Source organism: Jaculus jaculus, chromosome 3 (assembly GCF_020740685.1).
Source record: "Jaculus jaculus isolate mJacJac1 chromosome 3, mJacJac1.mat.Y.cur, whole genome shotgun sequence".
In the NCBI taxonomy this organism is placed as follows: Eukaryota; Metazoa; Chordata; class Mammalia; order Rodentia; family Dipodidae; genus Jaculus; species Jaculus jaculus.
The window spans coordinates 159,292,913-159,310,621 of NC_059104.1; the positions used below are offsets into that span (position 1 = coordinate 159,292,913).

The 17,709-nt window shown below is 36.0% G+C and overlaps 1 protein-coding gene across 20 annotated transcripts in view; it reads left to right on the forward strand.

Annotated features, from left to right (window-relative positions):
- Dlg2 (discs large MAGUK scaffold protein 2) overlaps nt 1-17,709 on the forward strand; it is a 1,944,997-nt gene that overhangs the window by 1,228,939 nt on the left and 698,349 nt on the right. For all 20 annotated transcript variants that reach the window (XM_045145568.1, XM_045145570.1, XM_045145572.1 and 17 more), the window contains one exon: nt 7,464-7,517. In XM_045145568.1, coding sequence (XP_045001503.1) covers nt 7,464-7,517 — 54 coding nt within the window. The remainder of the gene's footprint in view (nt 1-7,463; nt 7,518-17,709) is intronic.

A 17,709-nucleotide genomic window follows, 5' to 3' on the forward strand; every position in this document is an offset into this window, starting at 1 on the left:
TCAATATGAGTTTCTTTCCCTTCTCCCAGGGGAGTTAAATGATCAAGTATGCATGAGTACATTATATAAGGTACAAAGTATAGTATCGATGTTTGATATAATTATTAATTTGAGTTTAAGATGATTCTGAAGATCTACTTTCTGTAAGTCATTGATTTTAGCCTCGCATAGTAAGTACAGGGAAGCATGAGGAGAAGGTGCAGGATGAAGGATGGAGAGACTTCATAACTAGCAGTTCAAGCAGTATCTATGTCTTGATCTAAGTGGAGTTGATTCTAAATAAAACATGCTTGCTGTGGTTCTCTAGTACCTTCTTTCTGTGCCTCATTATCCAGGCTACCCTATCATTTCTGCACTGGGAAAAAGATGACCATCTCAGACTAAATGGGGTCGCCAAAACATGTCCAAAACATAGTATTGTTTGGTACTTTTTTTTTTTTATTTATGTATTTGTGGGAGAGAGAGAGAATGAGCACAGCAGGCCTCTAGACCCTGTAAATGAACTCCAGATGCATGTGCCACATTGTGTATCTGATTTATGTGGAACCTAGGGAATTGTACCTGAATCCTGGAGTTTTGCAGGCACCTTATCTGCTAAGCCATCTCTCTAGCCCTTGTCTTGTATTTATTTTATGCTATTTATCGTCTGGGGATATGTTAGGATTTCTCTCATGCTAAGCAAGCAATATACCACTTAGCTATATTCCTAAACTCACTACCTTGTAATTTAAAGGAAGACCAAATAGTGGTGGTAGAACTTTGATCCAAAGGGATTATTTCCTCCTAATGGTGGAGGTTCAGTTATCAAAGTGAGAAACTCTTGATTAGAACAGACTTCTGTCTGCTTAGCAAATCTTCACAACTGTGCAGAAGCAAGTGTTGTGCAGCATTTAAGAGGTACTTGTTTTGGGTTTGACATCTTGAACCTGCTGTTACCACCTGGACCTTACACAAGTCACTTTTCACATCAATCCCCTTATCCATTAAGATAGGATCATGTTATTTTTCTCATTACAATAAATTGTTGCATTTTGGAGTCTGAGGCAGGAAAATCCTAAATTTGAGGTGAGCTTGGGCTACATCCTGAGACCCTGCCCCCACTTCAAATAGAGTTGAAGCAAGCACACTTGAAAGGAGTTTAGTCCAAAATATGATTCTCCTATCCAGTCTTTCTATTTTGCAAGCCAGGTAAGTAAGCACCTGTGTATTTTATTAGTGGTAGGGAGAATAACCAAGATCATGGCTTCTTGGTCATTAACCTGCAGTGAAATTCAACTTATTGAGCCCTGCCAACGGGCAGCTCTCTTTGCCCCCAGGTCCTCACCCATGGGTGGTATACTCTAATCTCTGCAGGTTAAAAGAAAAATGGGCAAATTAATTAGTGATGTGTTTTAGCTAGACTGAATAAAGTTGCACCTATTTAGGTGATCTTGTGGGAAAGAGAGCATGAGAATGAGAAGAAAACTAAACTACTGAGTTTAGCAAAAGCTAAACTAAGTAAAAAAATGAAATAAACTTATGTTTACCGTCCATGCGTTTGTTTCACATTCATTATTTCTTCACCTAACTGCTTAAGAAATAGGTTAACTGGAAAATAGCATTGTCCCACTTTTTAAAGTAAAGATTTGCAATAGGTTCAGAACCTAGAAACCTTGTGAGAACTGGGAAATTGAATCTCAGTCAGTATGGTAAGAAATTTCTCTTTAGACTATAAAAAAGATACTCATGGGTTTTCAATCAAAAAATAATTATATCTTCAGTTTTGTTACCAGAAAGAAAAACTCAAAGAAATTGGACATTTGGGTTCTATCCTAAACTCTGGGATATGGATATGAAACTGCTTATAGCATCTAAATTTATGACTTTTAAGTAAATGAGTTAGTCAGTTTAGGCCTGCATTTTTTCTTTTTTCATTTCTTTTCTTTTTTTTCTCCCCTTTTCTCTCTTCTTTTCTTCTTACTTCATTTCCCTTTTCTCCATCCTTTCCTCATTTCTTCCTTTCCTGTTCCCTTCTTTTCCCTTTTCTTTTGTGATGATTATAGTGTTTTCCTTAGAACAATGTAAAAAGCAAAAACATTGAGGTAGTCTGTAGGGTCAACATCCCTGCAGCATATTACTATGGGCTTAATTATGAGCTTGATTCTTTATTACTATGAATTATTTTCATATTGTTATTCTAGCATCTATCATAAGTTTTGATACCAATTATGAGATCCGAGGCATGCCACTTTTCTTTTGCTCTTTGTTTTCACATTTACAAAGGAAAAAGTGAAATTAAACATTCCTTAGGATTCCAACTTTAGGAACAAAGGGTGTATATTCTTCCCCTCTTATTATGGCTGCCTCTCATCTAGTCATCAATACGGCTTTGCTTAGCCATTAACTAAACCATGACTCAGGCTTCCTCAAAAACCTGAACCAGCCTGGATGTTCTAGTGCCATTGGCCTTTTCCTGGTTTTTTTTTTTTTTTGTTTGTTTGTTTTTTTTGCTTGTTTGTTTGTTCTGTTTTGTTTTAAGTTTTTTTTTTTAAGTTTTTAGTGTACCGTACCTTCACCTATGAATGAAACTAGTACCCCTTCACATTAGAAATCTGTGAAGATTAAATAAGGCAATCAGATGAAGTAAGTGCTACATAATTGTGTGTTCAACATTATTGACACCACTATTAAGGTGTTAGGGGATCTCGGTATGGCAGGGCTATAATATAGAAGCCTTTAAATAGTGCTTACTGTAGATTCCTTATAAATCCTTCAAATTCTGTAATATCCTGTTAATACCTAGGAATAGAGAATTAGCCCAGAGGATTTGGGGAAAGAAGGAGAAGAAAGAGATAGTTGGCTTTCTAAAAGATAATGTGAATCAAGCATTTTTACTCCTAGATAAGCTAGTTTGCTGGTTGTCAGAGGAAAAACCTAACACAAAATATAACCATCCTGGTTCACCCCTTGGCATAGCCAATTCTGTACTTCACCATAAGGTCTTATTTCAGAGTGTATGGACAGTAACCCCATTTTCTATTTTCCTCACCGGGATCAGGCTGTAGTCTGATTTGTGATTGCTTGCTGACAGCCATCTAAATGTATTATGAAACTAAAAATTGGTTAACATGGTATCTTGTAGAAGTCAGACTAAGTGAGAAATATCTTGTGCCTGGATGTTCTCTAGTGTTCATAGGGAAAACACACATACACACACACAAGCACATATTTTTAAAACTTGGTGATTTCTATTTTGTTTGAAATTATCATGCTATGGGATAGAAAGAAGTCATTTGTAGGGCCTTTGCACCTGTGGATGGACAAAAGTCTGTTGCCAGGTCAAAAGTATTATCCCATAAGAATGAGGAGGTGTGCTAAGGATACCAGGCCCTCATAGTAGCTCATATAATATTGTCACATGTTGCCTCCCCACTTAATTTGACCGACTGACAGCTGATTGCATGACTTAGACAAGTTGGAATCCTTGTATAATTCCTAACTCAAATTATTACTATTCATCATACCTAGTCTGACTAATGAACCTGTGGGTTTTTCTCTATGTTCTTAAAAATGTAGGAATGGCCTAGATTCAGTCTTTCTACCTTTCTCTTACTTAGTTTGAACATCCAGGCACAAACTTCCCAGTGTCCCCTGGCTGCCCAGCCACTGTATTCCCAAGCAAAGCTTTCTTTAGGCAGGCTTCTTTGCTGTTGTTAGTCTGAGACTGCCTGCATACATATGTCAGAAATATTATCCAGAACTGGCCCTTAGCCAATGCCAAGGAGGAGCCAATGGTTATGGTCAGCATCAGAGAACTCTGCAAAGTATGCACTCATTTTGCGAGATCCTTTAGGAGATTCTCATAATAACAAGCAATACATGCAAATCTTTTACTGACAAAACCAAAGTTACCATTGTAAATCTTACTATTTGAGTATCCCATGAAACCCAACAAAAGAAAGGAAGCTAAAATGTAGAACCTTAAGTATTCAGATTTCATCAGTACTCTTTTTTTCTCTAACTTTGTGCTTCTCTGTGATTGGCTTTATTCTTCTTTCTTCCTTTAATCTGGCATTTTCCACATGGAAAAAAACATATAATATAAAAGGAAAATCACTTACCCTTTATTGTTTAGGTTGCCCAAGAAAGATTGCTTTTCTTAATCCTTTTTAGTTTCAAAATGCTTGCCTCGGTTTACATAAACACCAGCCTTGAAGCTTCTGATGGAAAGGAATTTCTTTCTTGTCAAGGTTTGTTTGAGTCTCTTGCCAGTGAATGGAAATAAGCATCTGGTTAAGAAGGGTTGGAATCTGCTGAGTCACCACTTGATTGAGATTTTCAATTAAAGAGGGTTTCTACCACTATGAAGAAAAGGAGTGCATATATGGTGGTGGTGGTGGGGGGTGTTGTGATGTGTGGCTAAGAAACTTGGAAGGAACCATGAAAGTAACTGGCTATCTGACTTTTAAGACTCAGAAACACAATTAGATCAAACTTGATCTGACTTGTGATGCTTGCAAAATTGAGCAGGCAAATAGTAACTAGACTGAACAAATCTTATGTGAGTAACTTAAATATTTTGAAAATATTCTATAAAACTTTCAAATATATATTACTTTCCTTTAATCCCTCTGCTGTACCTTATAGTTACATTTAGTCAGTAATTCCTAATTAATGGTCAACATACAGCCAATGATAGACAACTTTTCTTATTATGGGCAAGACGATAGACTTGATCCTTAGTACCACAAAATTACTACTAATATTAATAATAATAAATTGCTAAGTATTTACTGAGTTGCTTCTGTGAATGAAAGTAATGTGGAGAGGTCTATGGAAGTATACAACCTTTATCAATTTTTAAATATAAAATCTAACTGGAATGATCAAATTTACCTAAAGGAAATGGAAAATAGCATAAACATTTTTAAATAGCACTGTATGAGAAATAAGCTCATGTATTAAAATTATTCTTATAGACATTAATGTAATCAATAAGAAGGAAAAAAAGGATGGGACAAGATCCCCAAATCTGTTCAAAGCATAATTATTGATCAATACTATATACTAGGCAATATAGAAAAATACAAAACCCAGATGTAATACATCGAGCTTTGCAGTTTCCTCAAGGACATGAGACACAGTCACTTTAGTGAATTATAGAAAATATGCATAAACCATAGGAAAAATGGCATCAGGAAGATTAGTGCACACACACACATTAAGGTTTCACCAGGTTTCTTTTAACACCTGTACTCTAATGCTCTGGGGTATCTCTTCCTCCAGGCTGGTCTTTGCTATTGCCTGGGTCACCTATTATGCTCTAAAATAGGGATCTTAAATTCTTGTGATAAAATCACCAAGATTCTGGGATCCTGGAGCTGCTTAGGGCAAACAATGGATTTTGATGACAAAAATATCAATATTCAAATTTCAGTTTTCATTTTCATCCATAGCATAGGCATAGTGATCATAATATTCCACAATTATGACTACTGTTTCTATCTACATCATTATACATAGTTGACAAATGGATATATTATTGTTACAATGATCTAATCAGGCTTCCTAAGTAGTTATCATTAGCATAGCACAGAGATCTCCGGAGTCTAAATAGTTTGCCAATTGCATCAGTTGCTTTCTCATTGCTGAGACAGAAATACCAGATGAAAATCAGTTTAAGGGAGCAAGGGTTTATTTCAGCACACAGGTCCAGGTTACAGTCCATCATGATAGGGAAAATATGGTGGCAAGAAGTGAGGTAGCTGGTCACATTCAGTCCTCAGTAAGGAAGCAGAGCAGAATAATGAATGTTGTAGCTTAGCCAGCCCTCTCTTTCCCATATAGTCCAAGCTCTGCTGATGGAATGGTGCCACCTACAGTTAAGGTAGGTCTTGACCTAGTGAACATCTCACACAAAAATGCCCAGAAGCTAATCTAATCTAACTAATCCCTCACAGGTTATTCTAAGGTTCTGTCAAATTGACAATCATTGTAAACCATCACTTGTCCACACCTAACCAAGTAATCCTGAAATGTAGTTTATAAATCACATCTGAATATATCACCTCATTTAATTTTCAACATTTTGAAAGACAACCACTGTTACTTCTAATCTATAGAAAAGGAAAAATGGAATGAGAATTTCAGATTTTACCCATGGTTATGCTACCAGAAATTGCTCAGCCCACAAATCATATGATCAGGACATTGGTGAAGCAATTTTAAGCCCTAGTCTTTAGACACCAAGCTTTATAAATTGCTCTGTACACCAAATACCTCTTCACAAAACAATTTGTTGGTATGGGTGTGGTTAATCTAGCATTCTCTAAAGTCCCTATTTACCTGCAAAATAGTTCCTATCAATAATTATAAACATACCTTGCTCATTTAGTTGACCCAGTATGTAAATGTGTAGGCCAAGTTTATATTCACCGTCTCAGATGTTTTAAGACAGAGTTTTGTTTTATAAAACCTACTAGATTGCCTTTAAAAAAATGACTAAGATTCCACAGACACAGACTGACATTAAAAAGCTGTTAACTCTGTTAGCTCCAAAGGGCACAGCTAATGAAATGTCCCAAACTTGAGCACTTGCCAAGACACTGCATTGCACAGGACAGCTCTCTATTAATCATGATGGGAGTATTTCCCCTATCTAAATGAAATCTGTAATTTGGGATGGAGATTAAAGATCCTTTGGGGAATGAAGGGAAAGTTGCTGTGAAAATTCTAGAAACTCAAAAATAAAGATAGGTCTACTCAATATTCATGAAGTCAGATTGGTGATACAAACAGATTGCAATCTCTTATTCCCTAATGACTTGGCTTCTAGAACTCCTATATCAGTTTTACATAGAGTTTCATTCAATATTAAAGGGAATCACTGCAAATTGACCAGTATTTTTTAAAAAGAAAGTTTAATCTATCCAGTGTAATTTTTTCCATTTCTTATTGATAAATTTCTGTCTAAGGATTTCTAATGTATATGATCAGAGATACATAAATTTAAAAATTATGACATAACACATAGAATAAATATAGATGAGACCTTAAGCTACATTGGACACCAAATACCTACAAAAGAAGCTTAAAGTGAATAGTTATAAATACTATTTGACATTAAGTTTTGTTCATTTTATAAAGAAATGATACAAATTTTAACTCTTACCCAATTTAATGGAAATGGCTATACCATGCACAGCACAAATCCTGTGTCCTACATGGTTGTGTACAATTTAAGAGAAAATTAATTTCAATTCTGTGCATCCTTAATTTATTTCATTATTTGGTAATGTTTAAGAAAAATTCTTGAAGTGTGAAAAGTTATGGGAAACATGAGCGATTTTACTTCATCTCCCAACAACTACCACTGTGCAGGCTCAGGACCCCATGATGTTAAGTTCTTTGTTAAGTGAGGTAAGAGAATTGGTCTATGGATTGATTATTTGTTATTTAAAGTTTTTTCTATTTATTTTCTCTAGGCAAGCCCTGCTCCTATAATTGTCAACACAGATACTTTGGACACAATTCCATATGTAAGTAATATTTTGTTAAGATTTTCCTTTAAAACAATGACAGAGTTCACTGAGCTGAATTTAATATTTAATATATAATTAAATCTAGCCACTGAAGATAATATGATGAAAAGATATGCATAGTTTTGTGAACTTTCATACCTGGTAACTTTGGCTTACTCCTGCATATATTTTCCTGTTTCCTTCATGTTTTATAAAACACAAGGGCCCATAGTGAGCAAAAAGCAAGATGAGTATGTGCAAATATTGTTTATGTACTCTGTGGTTTACTAGAAAAAGATTGAATGCTAGTAGCAGTCATAGACAAATATCATCGTTGTTCTAACTAAAGGAATACTCAGAGCACTTGTGATTGCATGCCTTGGTACATAAGTAAATCATAAATATTTGATCAATTTTGTTGAGATACTAACCAAAACTACAGGGAGATTTTTATGAAGATAGAATTCCTATGTGATAAAATGTGTGCATTTACAAAACCATTTGAGATACTAGGATGGAGTAGATTACTGAGGCCTGGGATTCTGCAAACTGCCACTATGATGGTTAAATGCTTTGTGGTTAGTCTAGTTGGTAGAAAGATTAAAGACTGGCAATAGGCCACAATGTAGATGACTAGTTCACGTTATGTAGGCCCACTAAGGCTTTGTGAGGGGGGTAGGTGGATGGTAGTGATCAGTAAATATGGTATAGTTGGGACTGGGGAGATGGTTCTGCTCTTAAAGATTTTTGCTTACAAACTTTATGACTTGAATTTGGATCCCAGCCTCCAATGCCTACAGGGAGAATGGAAATCACAGACCCAAATCAAGGAGGCAGAGTGGGTACTGTGGGGAATAAAATTTGCATGACCCTCTAAAGGGACAGCTGCCACTGGGGGCTGTTTTGCCAAATTATATCATTTTGCAAGCAAAGTAGGAAATATGGACTTTTGTATAAAGGTTTGCAGTTACTTAACACAACTGGTTTTTAAAAGTTCAAACATTTTCCGAACAGTGTAGTCCATAGGCTGCCTGTTAGAAAAGATGTACCTCAAAGAAACTAGAGGTACCCAAGAAGCTGCTGCAAGCCAGGTCTCAGCCATGGGGGAGCAACATGCTAGAACTACAGTGCAAGGTTGGGACTTGATTACAGGAGCAACTCACTAAACTGGGACACAGGGTCAGGACAGAAATAACAGCAAACTTAGCTTCATGCTGAATCACCTGAAGTTTCGAACTAGAGCTTCATAAATCTTCCAAAACAAGATTAACTCAGGGACAGACAAAGAATGGGGTTATGTTTGCTGATGAAGACATTAGCATCCTCAGCTGTGGTTAAGTTAAGGGATTTGCAGGTGGAGACAAAATAATGCACTGGAGGCACTGACTGTCCACCACACTACTAGTAACTCTTTCCACCTTCCTATTGCGTATCTTGCATTATTTTAAGTATTCAGCAAACACACACAATTATATACTTATAACAATTCCATGAAGCAGAGTCTAGTAATATTTCTATCTTTATAATTGGAAAACTGAGTCTCAAAGAGGTTAAATAACTTGCTGAATTATTCATAACAAGATATAAGATGTAAATGTATTCAGGTAGCTTAACTATTGTTTAAGGACTTCTTTATTTAGAACTTCTTTATATGAACATAGTGAAAATTGGTTATATCCCCTTCAGATCATCCTCTTATGACCCTTCTTCCCTGCCTACATCCCACTGAGAGCCCTCCTCAGCAGGGTTAGCAGTAATCACTATGCACTCGTGAATTCACCAATCTCTATGGAGGGGACAATGCCTCAAAGTACAGCATCTCACCATGTGACTCTTAAATTCTTCCTACTCTGTCTTCCACAAGGTTCTTTGAGCCTCTGAGGGCATGTTATAATCCTCCTGGAGTGTTGAGCTCCCAGTAGGCTCTGATATTCTGTTTTGATGAGTTTTGAGTCTCTTCAGTGTATTCCGCCATCTCCCTGGAGGAAGTTCTTAGGCTAGGAATGAAGATAGCACTCATGTTTAATCCACCACTTCCTCCGCAGTGTTTTCTGGGGCCTGGCAGATGGATGCCATACAAATCTCTCATCTTGTCTACTTCTCATACTACTGCTCAAGTTTCTGGCTCTGCTCTCTTGTATCCTGCTCTCGGCCTGAAAACAAGTTTACCTGCTTTCTCCTGTCACAAGTAGATTTGGTTGATGACAACTTGTGTCAGAGACCACAGGACAAGAGACCATCTACTATAAATATATGTAGGAACTCTGTATTCCAAACAAATCTCCTTAGTAGAGGGATTTGACAATGTACATAAAAAATAGTACACTTAGACACAGAGCTCAGAAGTTCTATTTTGTCAATAGGACCACTTCCTTGTAATGAATTATGCTATTATAAAACCTAACTTTATAATAATGTAGCTTAACTATAGATTTATATATAGATTTATCTAAAGATAAAGTACAGCCATGCTTACGTCATATCATAACCAACTGACCAGTCAGCCACATGTAAGAAATAATCCAAATTTATCCCATGTTTCTGAATATCAATTTTGGAGCTAGAGAGATGGCTAAGTGATTAAGGAATTGCCTAAATAACAGTTTTGTACCTGACTTTGATTCTTCATGGAATGTTTAGTTTCTTTTAATAAAAATTTAATTTTTTTAAATTTTTTTGTTTATTTTTTATTTATTTATTTGAACGTGACAGAGAGAAAGAGGCAGAGATAGAGAAAGAGAAATAGAGGATGGGTGTTCCAGGGCCTCCAGCCATTGCAAATGAACTCCAGATGTGTGCACCCCATTGTACATCTGGCTAACGTGAGTCCTAGGGAATTGAGCCTCAAACCAGGGTCCTTAGGCCTCATAGGCAAGTGCTTAAATGCTAACCCATCTCTCCAGCCCTATTTTTTTTATTTATTTATTTCAAATTTTTATTAACAACTTCCATAATTATAACAAATATCCCATGGTAATACCCTCCCTCCCCCGACTTTCCCCTTTGAAACTCCATTCTTCATCATATCCCTTCCCCAACTCAATCAGCCTCTCTTTTATTTTGATGTCATGATCTTTTCCTCCTCTTATGATGGTTTTGCATAGGTAGTGTGAAGTCATGGATATCCAGGCCATTTTGTGTATGGGGGAGCACATTGTAAAGAGTCCTACCGTTAATCTTGATCTCTTTTACACTTAGTGAAATTCTCTTTGCTTCCCTAAGTGTAAGATCTTTGAAGAGGTGTACTGAAATGTTTGATATAATGAAACCATCCCATTTTCCATGGAGGTATGTTCTTATGCAATAATTTAATCTTTCTGGATCTATATGAATCCATGAGATAGAAATTATCATACCTACCTTGGAGTGTCATGAAATTCAAATGAGACTTTCATGTATAAAATCATGTTTCCAAAACTCTTGATTGTTAGCAATGCATGTTCATGTTGGTTTAAATAAAGATTTATGAAGTAATACTTGCTAAACTCTGGGAGAATGGCAAGTATGAATATTTTGTTCCATATCGAATATACATAAATGTGTTATTCATTGAAAGTGGCAGATTTTGTTCACTGCCATTTATGTTGACATCTTTGCATCTTGGAACAGTTCTCAACTCTCCCTTTTTTCCCCCCTGACTCACTCTGTAACCTTGAACAAATCACTGTCCCTTTTGCCGGCTATTTTCTCATCCCCCCAGTGTTCTATATTTTGTCTTCTTCTTTCTTCTCATGTTCTACTTGTTCCTATAATTTCAGCTCTATTTAATGAAAAGAATGATTTCAGATGTCCCCAGGGCATTTTACTCATGGAACATAAGAATATTTCCTTCTGAAAATACTACTTGAATGACAACCTTTACCTTGTATATTAACCTTATCCTTAACAATTGAAAAGTAAATATACTAATTTTGCTGATCAGAAAATCTGATTTTTATATCTAAATGGCTTCTTAGTACACATGCAAAGGGCAGTTGAATGCAAGGCAATGTGTAGTTTCTGCTTTTTCAAGAAGACAATTTGGGGGACAGTCATTGTTTGTTATTAATGAAGGACTATCTGAGCCTTTTAAGTGTAAGTGCCTTAACTAGATCCAGCAATGTATACTAAATAGATTGGTAGGATTTTGCATATGTTATATATAGTTTAGCTTTCATGCAAATCATAAATATGTTAGATTAAAATTTGAAATAAACACTCAAAGAGGAAGTTCAGAATGAGTAGAGCCTCTCTATGATCTGCATGTGTAGTTCCCTGGAGGTTACCAAATGATAACATGCCACCTTCATTAAACTCTGTAGCCAACTGACATGTCCCCTCCTTTCCTGACACACACCATTCTGTTTAGTAGGCCTATCAGAGTTCTAGACTGAACACTATCCATGAAAATCCTATTTCTGATTTCTAAAACTAAAACATATCAGAGATTCTAGTATGCCTTGTTTTATATAACCTTATCTAGTGTTCATTTTATGGCTTAGTTTTGTTGTGAAATATACTGCTGGGAATGGGACACTTCAGAATCATGAGCTTTCCATTGCCGTGGAGATGAATTACTGCAAACCTCTTATGTTCTAGGCATAGTTTGTTATTCTAGCTTGACTAGTAAGTGGAAAGCTTGGTCTACAATTTACAGATACCCTGCCCTCCCCATGTAATGTCAGTTTTTGGTATGTAATAAATATTCAAAAGTTAAATAGAGTTCAACAAAAACACCTACATATTTCCCCTCTACAAGTTTTCAGCTGTTTCAGCTATCAAGCACCAGCCTAAATAAAACATCTGTGCTTTGTGTGTTTCCCTCCGGCATCCAGGAGGCCATGGCTTCCCTGGCTGTGCCACTTACTGGAGATGGCCTCTACCGATGTTAAAACCACTCCCACCCCATTCATTGTTCAGAACAAGTCACATTGCCACACTCAAGGTAAAGAAGGAGTGAACATCTGCAGAGCCAGAAATCAGCACACCATGACATGACATTAAAGAGCTAATAATTTATATATATATATATATATATATATATATATATATATATATATATATATATATATATATATAAAGAATCTCCTTTATAAGTGAAAAGGTACAAAAGCAGGGAATTTGGCATGTTAAGACTAGATAGGCCAATGACACCTTACACAGTCAGAAGGACCTGGTTCAACTGACAGATGGAAACTTAGTTTCCACAGGTTGAGATGTTTGTGAAGACAAGGCCAGCACTTTTATAATTGTCACTGGGAAACCTCCAAGGGAAGTGAACTATGAGGAAAGTGGAAGGAAAAGGGAAAAGAAGATGGAAGAATTAAGTTACAAAGCATAAAAGAGAGCCATCGGCCATCATCACAATAAGATTGCTTGTGTAAAAATTATTTGAGAGCAGTTGTAATAGTTTCTCATTAGCAGTGAGACTTATTTAGAATGTTTCAGACATGCTGGACTATAGGATACAAGCCCAGCTATGGCAATATGACAGAGGACAAGAGAGTGATTTAGTGGGGAAAAATGGCTCAAAAGCATGGCTGATAATGTGCATGAAAGCAAGAGAGGAGACTGAGAAGACACAGGGAATGTACAGAAGCAATGGCATTAGTAGTGAGGTTCATTTGGAAACCTAGCCAGAGAATGAATTGGAGACAGAGATATTATTCTTGGCAAAGCGTAAATGACACATTAGAATGATTCTAATAGTAGGAAGATGAGGGAGAAAGGTCTCTTATGAGAAAGCTGTGTCACAGAACTGAAATGACCAAGCACTTAGTTGTGGAGCTAGGATGTTAGACATGAATTTCTTTGAGTCATTTTACAGTAAAAAAAAAAAAAAAAAAAAAAAAAAAAAAACAAGCCTTGGATTTTATGCTACTGTACATTTTAAACTGGGAAGTTTTATAGAATTTTCTATGATAGGAAAGTAAGCAAAGATATGTTTATACTTCTTTTAACCATTCTAGACATGCTTAATAATAGTAAAATATTTTTAAAGAATTTGACATTTTTAGTTTATTTATCTTTCAGGAAGGAAGTTCTCATCTTTTTGTGAACACTGTTATAACTTATATAGTTGACATTTTTATATGTAGTGTTATCTAGAGATGAAAAATTCTTACCTGTCAGGAAGCAGTTTAATTTTGGCTAAATTGTGCCCACGAGGCTGTAAGAATTCAGAAATAGAGGCAACACTATCAATATTTGTTCCAGTATCAAACCTAGCCAATTTAAGTTCATTCCTCAATTGTCTAAATCTGTAGAACTCCTTACTCTTCAACTTGTCATTTTGCTCTAAAAGGTAAGACAAAGAGCAGACTGTCCTCTTCAGATAATATTCAGCAGAGTGATCACTGGTCTTAAAAACCAGAGTCTTGGGCTGGAGAAATTGCTGAATGATTAAGGCACTTGCCTATGAAGCCTATAGACACAGGTTTGATTCCCCAGTACCCATATAAGCCAGATACACAAGGTGATGCATGCTTCTGGAGTTCATTTTCAGTGGCTGGAGACCCTGGCATGCCCATTCTCTCTCTCTCTCTATCTCTCCCTCTCTCTCTCTCAATCTCTCTCTTAAATAAGTACAATATTTAAAAAGTCATAAACAAAAATTTTTTTTTTTTTAAAAAAGGGCTGGAGAGATGGCTTAGTGGTTAAGCGCTTGCCTGTGAAGCCTAAGGACCCTGGTTCGAGGCTCGACTCCCCAGGACCCACGTTAGCCAGATGCACAAGGGGGCACACGCATCTGGAGTTTGTTTGCAGTGGCTGGAGGCCCTGGCGTGCCCATTTTCTCTCTCTCTATCTGCCTCTTTCTCTATATGCCTGTTGCTCTCAAATAAATAAATAAAAATAAACAAAAAAATTTTAAAAAGTCAGAGTCTTATCTATAGGCCTGGGATAGAGCCCAGGAGCCTGACAAATTCATAGGCAATGCAGATGCTGCTGGTCTGTGCACCATTCTTAGAGGCATGTGGATAAGGGGACAGACTTGTCTTTCTTGCACAACTGGGTTCTAAGTACACAGATGCTACTTAGTATTTCTGTGAGTTTTGTTTATATCATATTGTCTATCTGAATCTCTATTTTATCTCATACAAAATGTGAATACATTGTAGGATTGTTATGAGCACTCTCCTATGCATATGGAATGTGTTTAACCAGTTTTGAGCACAAGATTGAAAGTGGGGTGACAGTATGCTTTTGACAAAATAAGGAATTATCTTAAATAATTGAGCCAAGAATGCAAAAATCGTCTCTTTCAGGTAGAACCAATTGCAATTATGTCTGACAATAGGCCTAACCACATCTAAATTTTGGTTGTTCTTGGTTGAACTAGTCACAATAGTAGCATTGCCTGGGAACTTGTGAACAAGAGACTACTCTAAGGTGCCACTAAACACCTTCTAAACTGGAAACTTTAAAAAAGAACCTTAGCCATTTTTGTGCATACTAAAGGCTTAAAAGAAACTTCTTTTATAGTCTGGATCCTGTTATCTTGGTTCTTTGACCACAACACTTTCCTAACATTGCCTCTGCTGTCCAGTTTCATTTTTCCTTTTTATCTTAAACATATAGGGAAAAGGATCAATTCATTTCAATACATCAAGCATACTTAATGACCATCTAATATATTGTGCTAGTTTGTAAACCTGTGTTTTCCAATAAAGAAGCTACAAGTTAATGTGGTTAATAAAATAATGTAGGAATATAAATTAATAATACAGCCACTTTTCTAGTGCCCAGGAGCCCATATGGCCAATGTGTATCATATTCAATAGCCACCTACAATTCCAAAAAATGCACACAGAGCTAATCTACATATCAAATAGTAAATAAATAAAATGGATAAAGAGATTTGTTTTTAAAATCAAGAAATCATTATAGTCTAGTCACCTATAATTAATTATGTTTTATATATTTGAAATATACTTTTTATATGTCTGAGATATGTTGTATTTATATGCTATATCTAATATGATATTATCAAATTATCATCCCTACTTTGCAAGTCAGTTTCATTTCTTTTGCTTTAGTGTTGAGTATTTCCAAATCTTCTAAATGATTAGCCCAAAGAGAATTCTGGGTATTCTCATGTAGAAGGCATAGACATTGTTCTGATGACCTTCAGAAGCTTATTTTTCAAGACTCCCATATAAGACAGATGAAGGCAAATGATAATAATTACTATTTGTTTTTTATTTCAATGACTCTTCCATCTTTTGACTATGATATCAAATGAGCATTAAACTGGGATGAATTTTAAGAAAATGGGAAGATCGCCCTACTTACTCACTCAACAACCAAGTCCAATTATTTTTCTCCTGTGTACCCCAAATTGGGAGGGTATTTTTCAGGCTTATCTACATGTAAATTTTTATCTGCTAGGAAAGGCAATGGGAAAATAAAAATGTTGTCCACATAGATGATGTGGTTGGATGGTAGCAATTACAACAAAAGTCCTTCTAGGTGTGAGGCCAGTGAAGGCATATGTTCCATATACCTGGAAAAAAAGACCACCCTGCTTCTAAAAAGTTCAGCCTGGAAGAATAGGGTTGGTAAGTGGGGAAAATAATCCTGAAGAATATTTATATAGGTTCTCAAATACATTGATGTTCAAGTTATCATCTGTGATATGGTGATATTGTCTATATCATATTGCACAGTGCAGATTTGAATCTCAGAATCTCTAACCCACTCAAGAGCCCTTGAATATTAACATTTGAGATTGGGACCCTTTCCCCCTATCCATGAGTAGAGATAGTAATAAACATATTGTATGCTATATTTTGCACACTGACATCTGAGAAATGCTACTTTACAATTTCTAAGACATCTTTATAATAGAGTAAGATACTAAGCAGCTCTGGTTAGTGACTTAAAAGGGGAGTAAAGAGTAGATAGGACATTTTGAATACAGGATAATCCAAATAGAACCCTATCACCTCGCTAAAGTACACATACAAAACCATGCATATGAACCTGAACCAGTATTTAATCCTAGCTGTACAATCTTCAAAAGTCATTTAGGATATTTTTAGAAAACATTCTAATAGTGTAGTAGGAGAATAACATGCTAACAATAGTAGATTATGCATGGTGAAAGCATATGATTTAAATCTGCCTGGCTTACGCCTACATGTCCTAAAATTTCTGTTTAAATTATGCTTCTTCTGGGGAGAGGTGGTAAGGGGTAAAACTTCTATTGTGTGTCTTTATTGTGGGCTCTTCTTGCCTTCCAAAGAAGTTATGACATTATATTGAAACTGCTTCTTTCACTGTGGATCTCTTTTCCTACAATTCTGACTTCATAAGCACGGGATTTTTTTTTTCTTAATTTCTTTACATCAACCACTCAGTACATTTTTATGAAATAGTAGAGGAAATGAAGAAATAGAGGAAAAGAGGTGAAAAGCCTGACAAGTGGGAATAAGAAACTATTCTACTTGAAGGACATAGATAAAGGACTGTATTAAACTCTTGAAGAATAAAGTGTGGAGAGGTCAGAAATCCAGAAGCTTATGCGTCCTGAGTTCTTCGTAAGAAGAACACAGAATGGGAGCATGACATGGGGCTGGGGATGTGGTTTCGAGTATAATGGTGAAGGCTTGCTCATTTGGTATGGGTTTTAAACTTCATTCTTACGTGTTGCTGAAAGTATCAACTCATATAGTAGGGAAATTCTGAACACCTTTTGTCAGTAGTATAATATGGGACATAGGTTGTGCCTTTTTAGTAGATACCCTAAATGTATGTTGAAAAAGTGAATCTAAAGAGATAATATGACTACTGACTTTTAGTGGACATATGTTTTTCTTGAACTCTTTTCTATATTTCCTTATCTCTTTGCTTTTTACCCTGTTTCATCAGTCTAGGATACCTTTTCCATCTTTAGTATCTCATTAAAACTCCATCATCATCAGGGAGCCTTTATCAGCTCCTTTGTGCAACATTAATGTTTCCTTCCTCTATTTCCATAGTGTTTCACTTCTGTGAAATTGTCAGCTTTAGAGGGCTATTTAGATTTTATAATCTATTACCTATGTAACTTATGAAATTGACTTTTCTGACCCTCTTACCTGTTGCATAAGTATCAGTAGTAATAACAATCTTTCATGATGTAGTATTTAGAATCCAGGTTCAGTTACATTTAACAAGGACTAAAATAACAGTGCTTTTGCAAAGCAGGGATATAGTCTTGCTATGTTTGACAGTTCATGAGTGAGGTGAC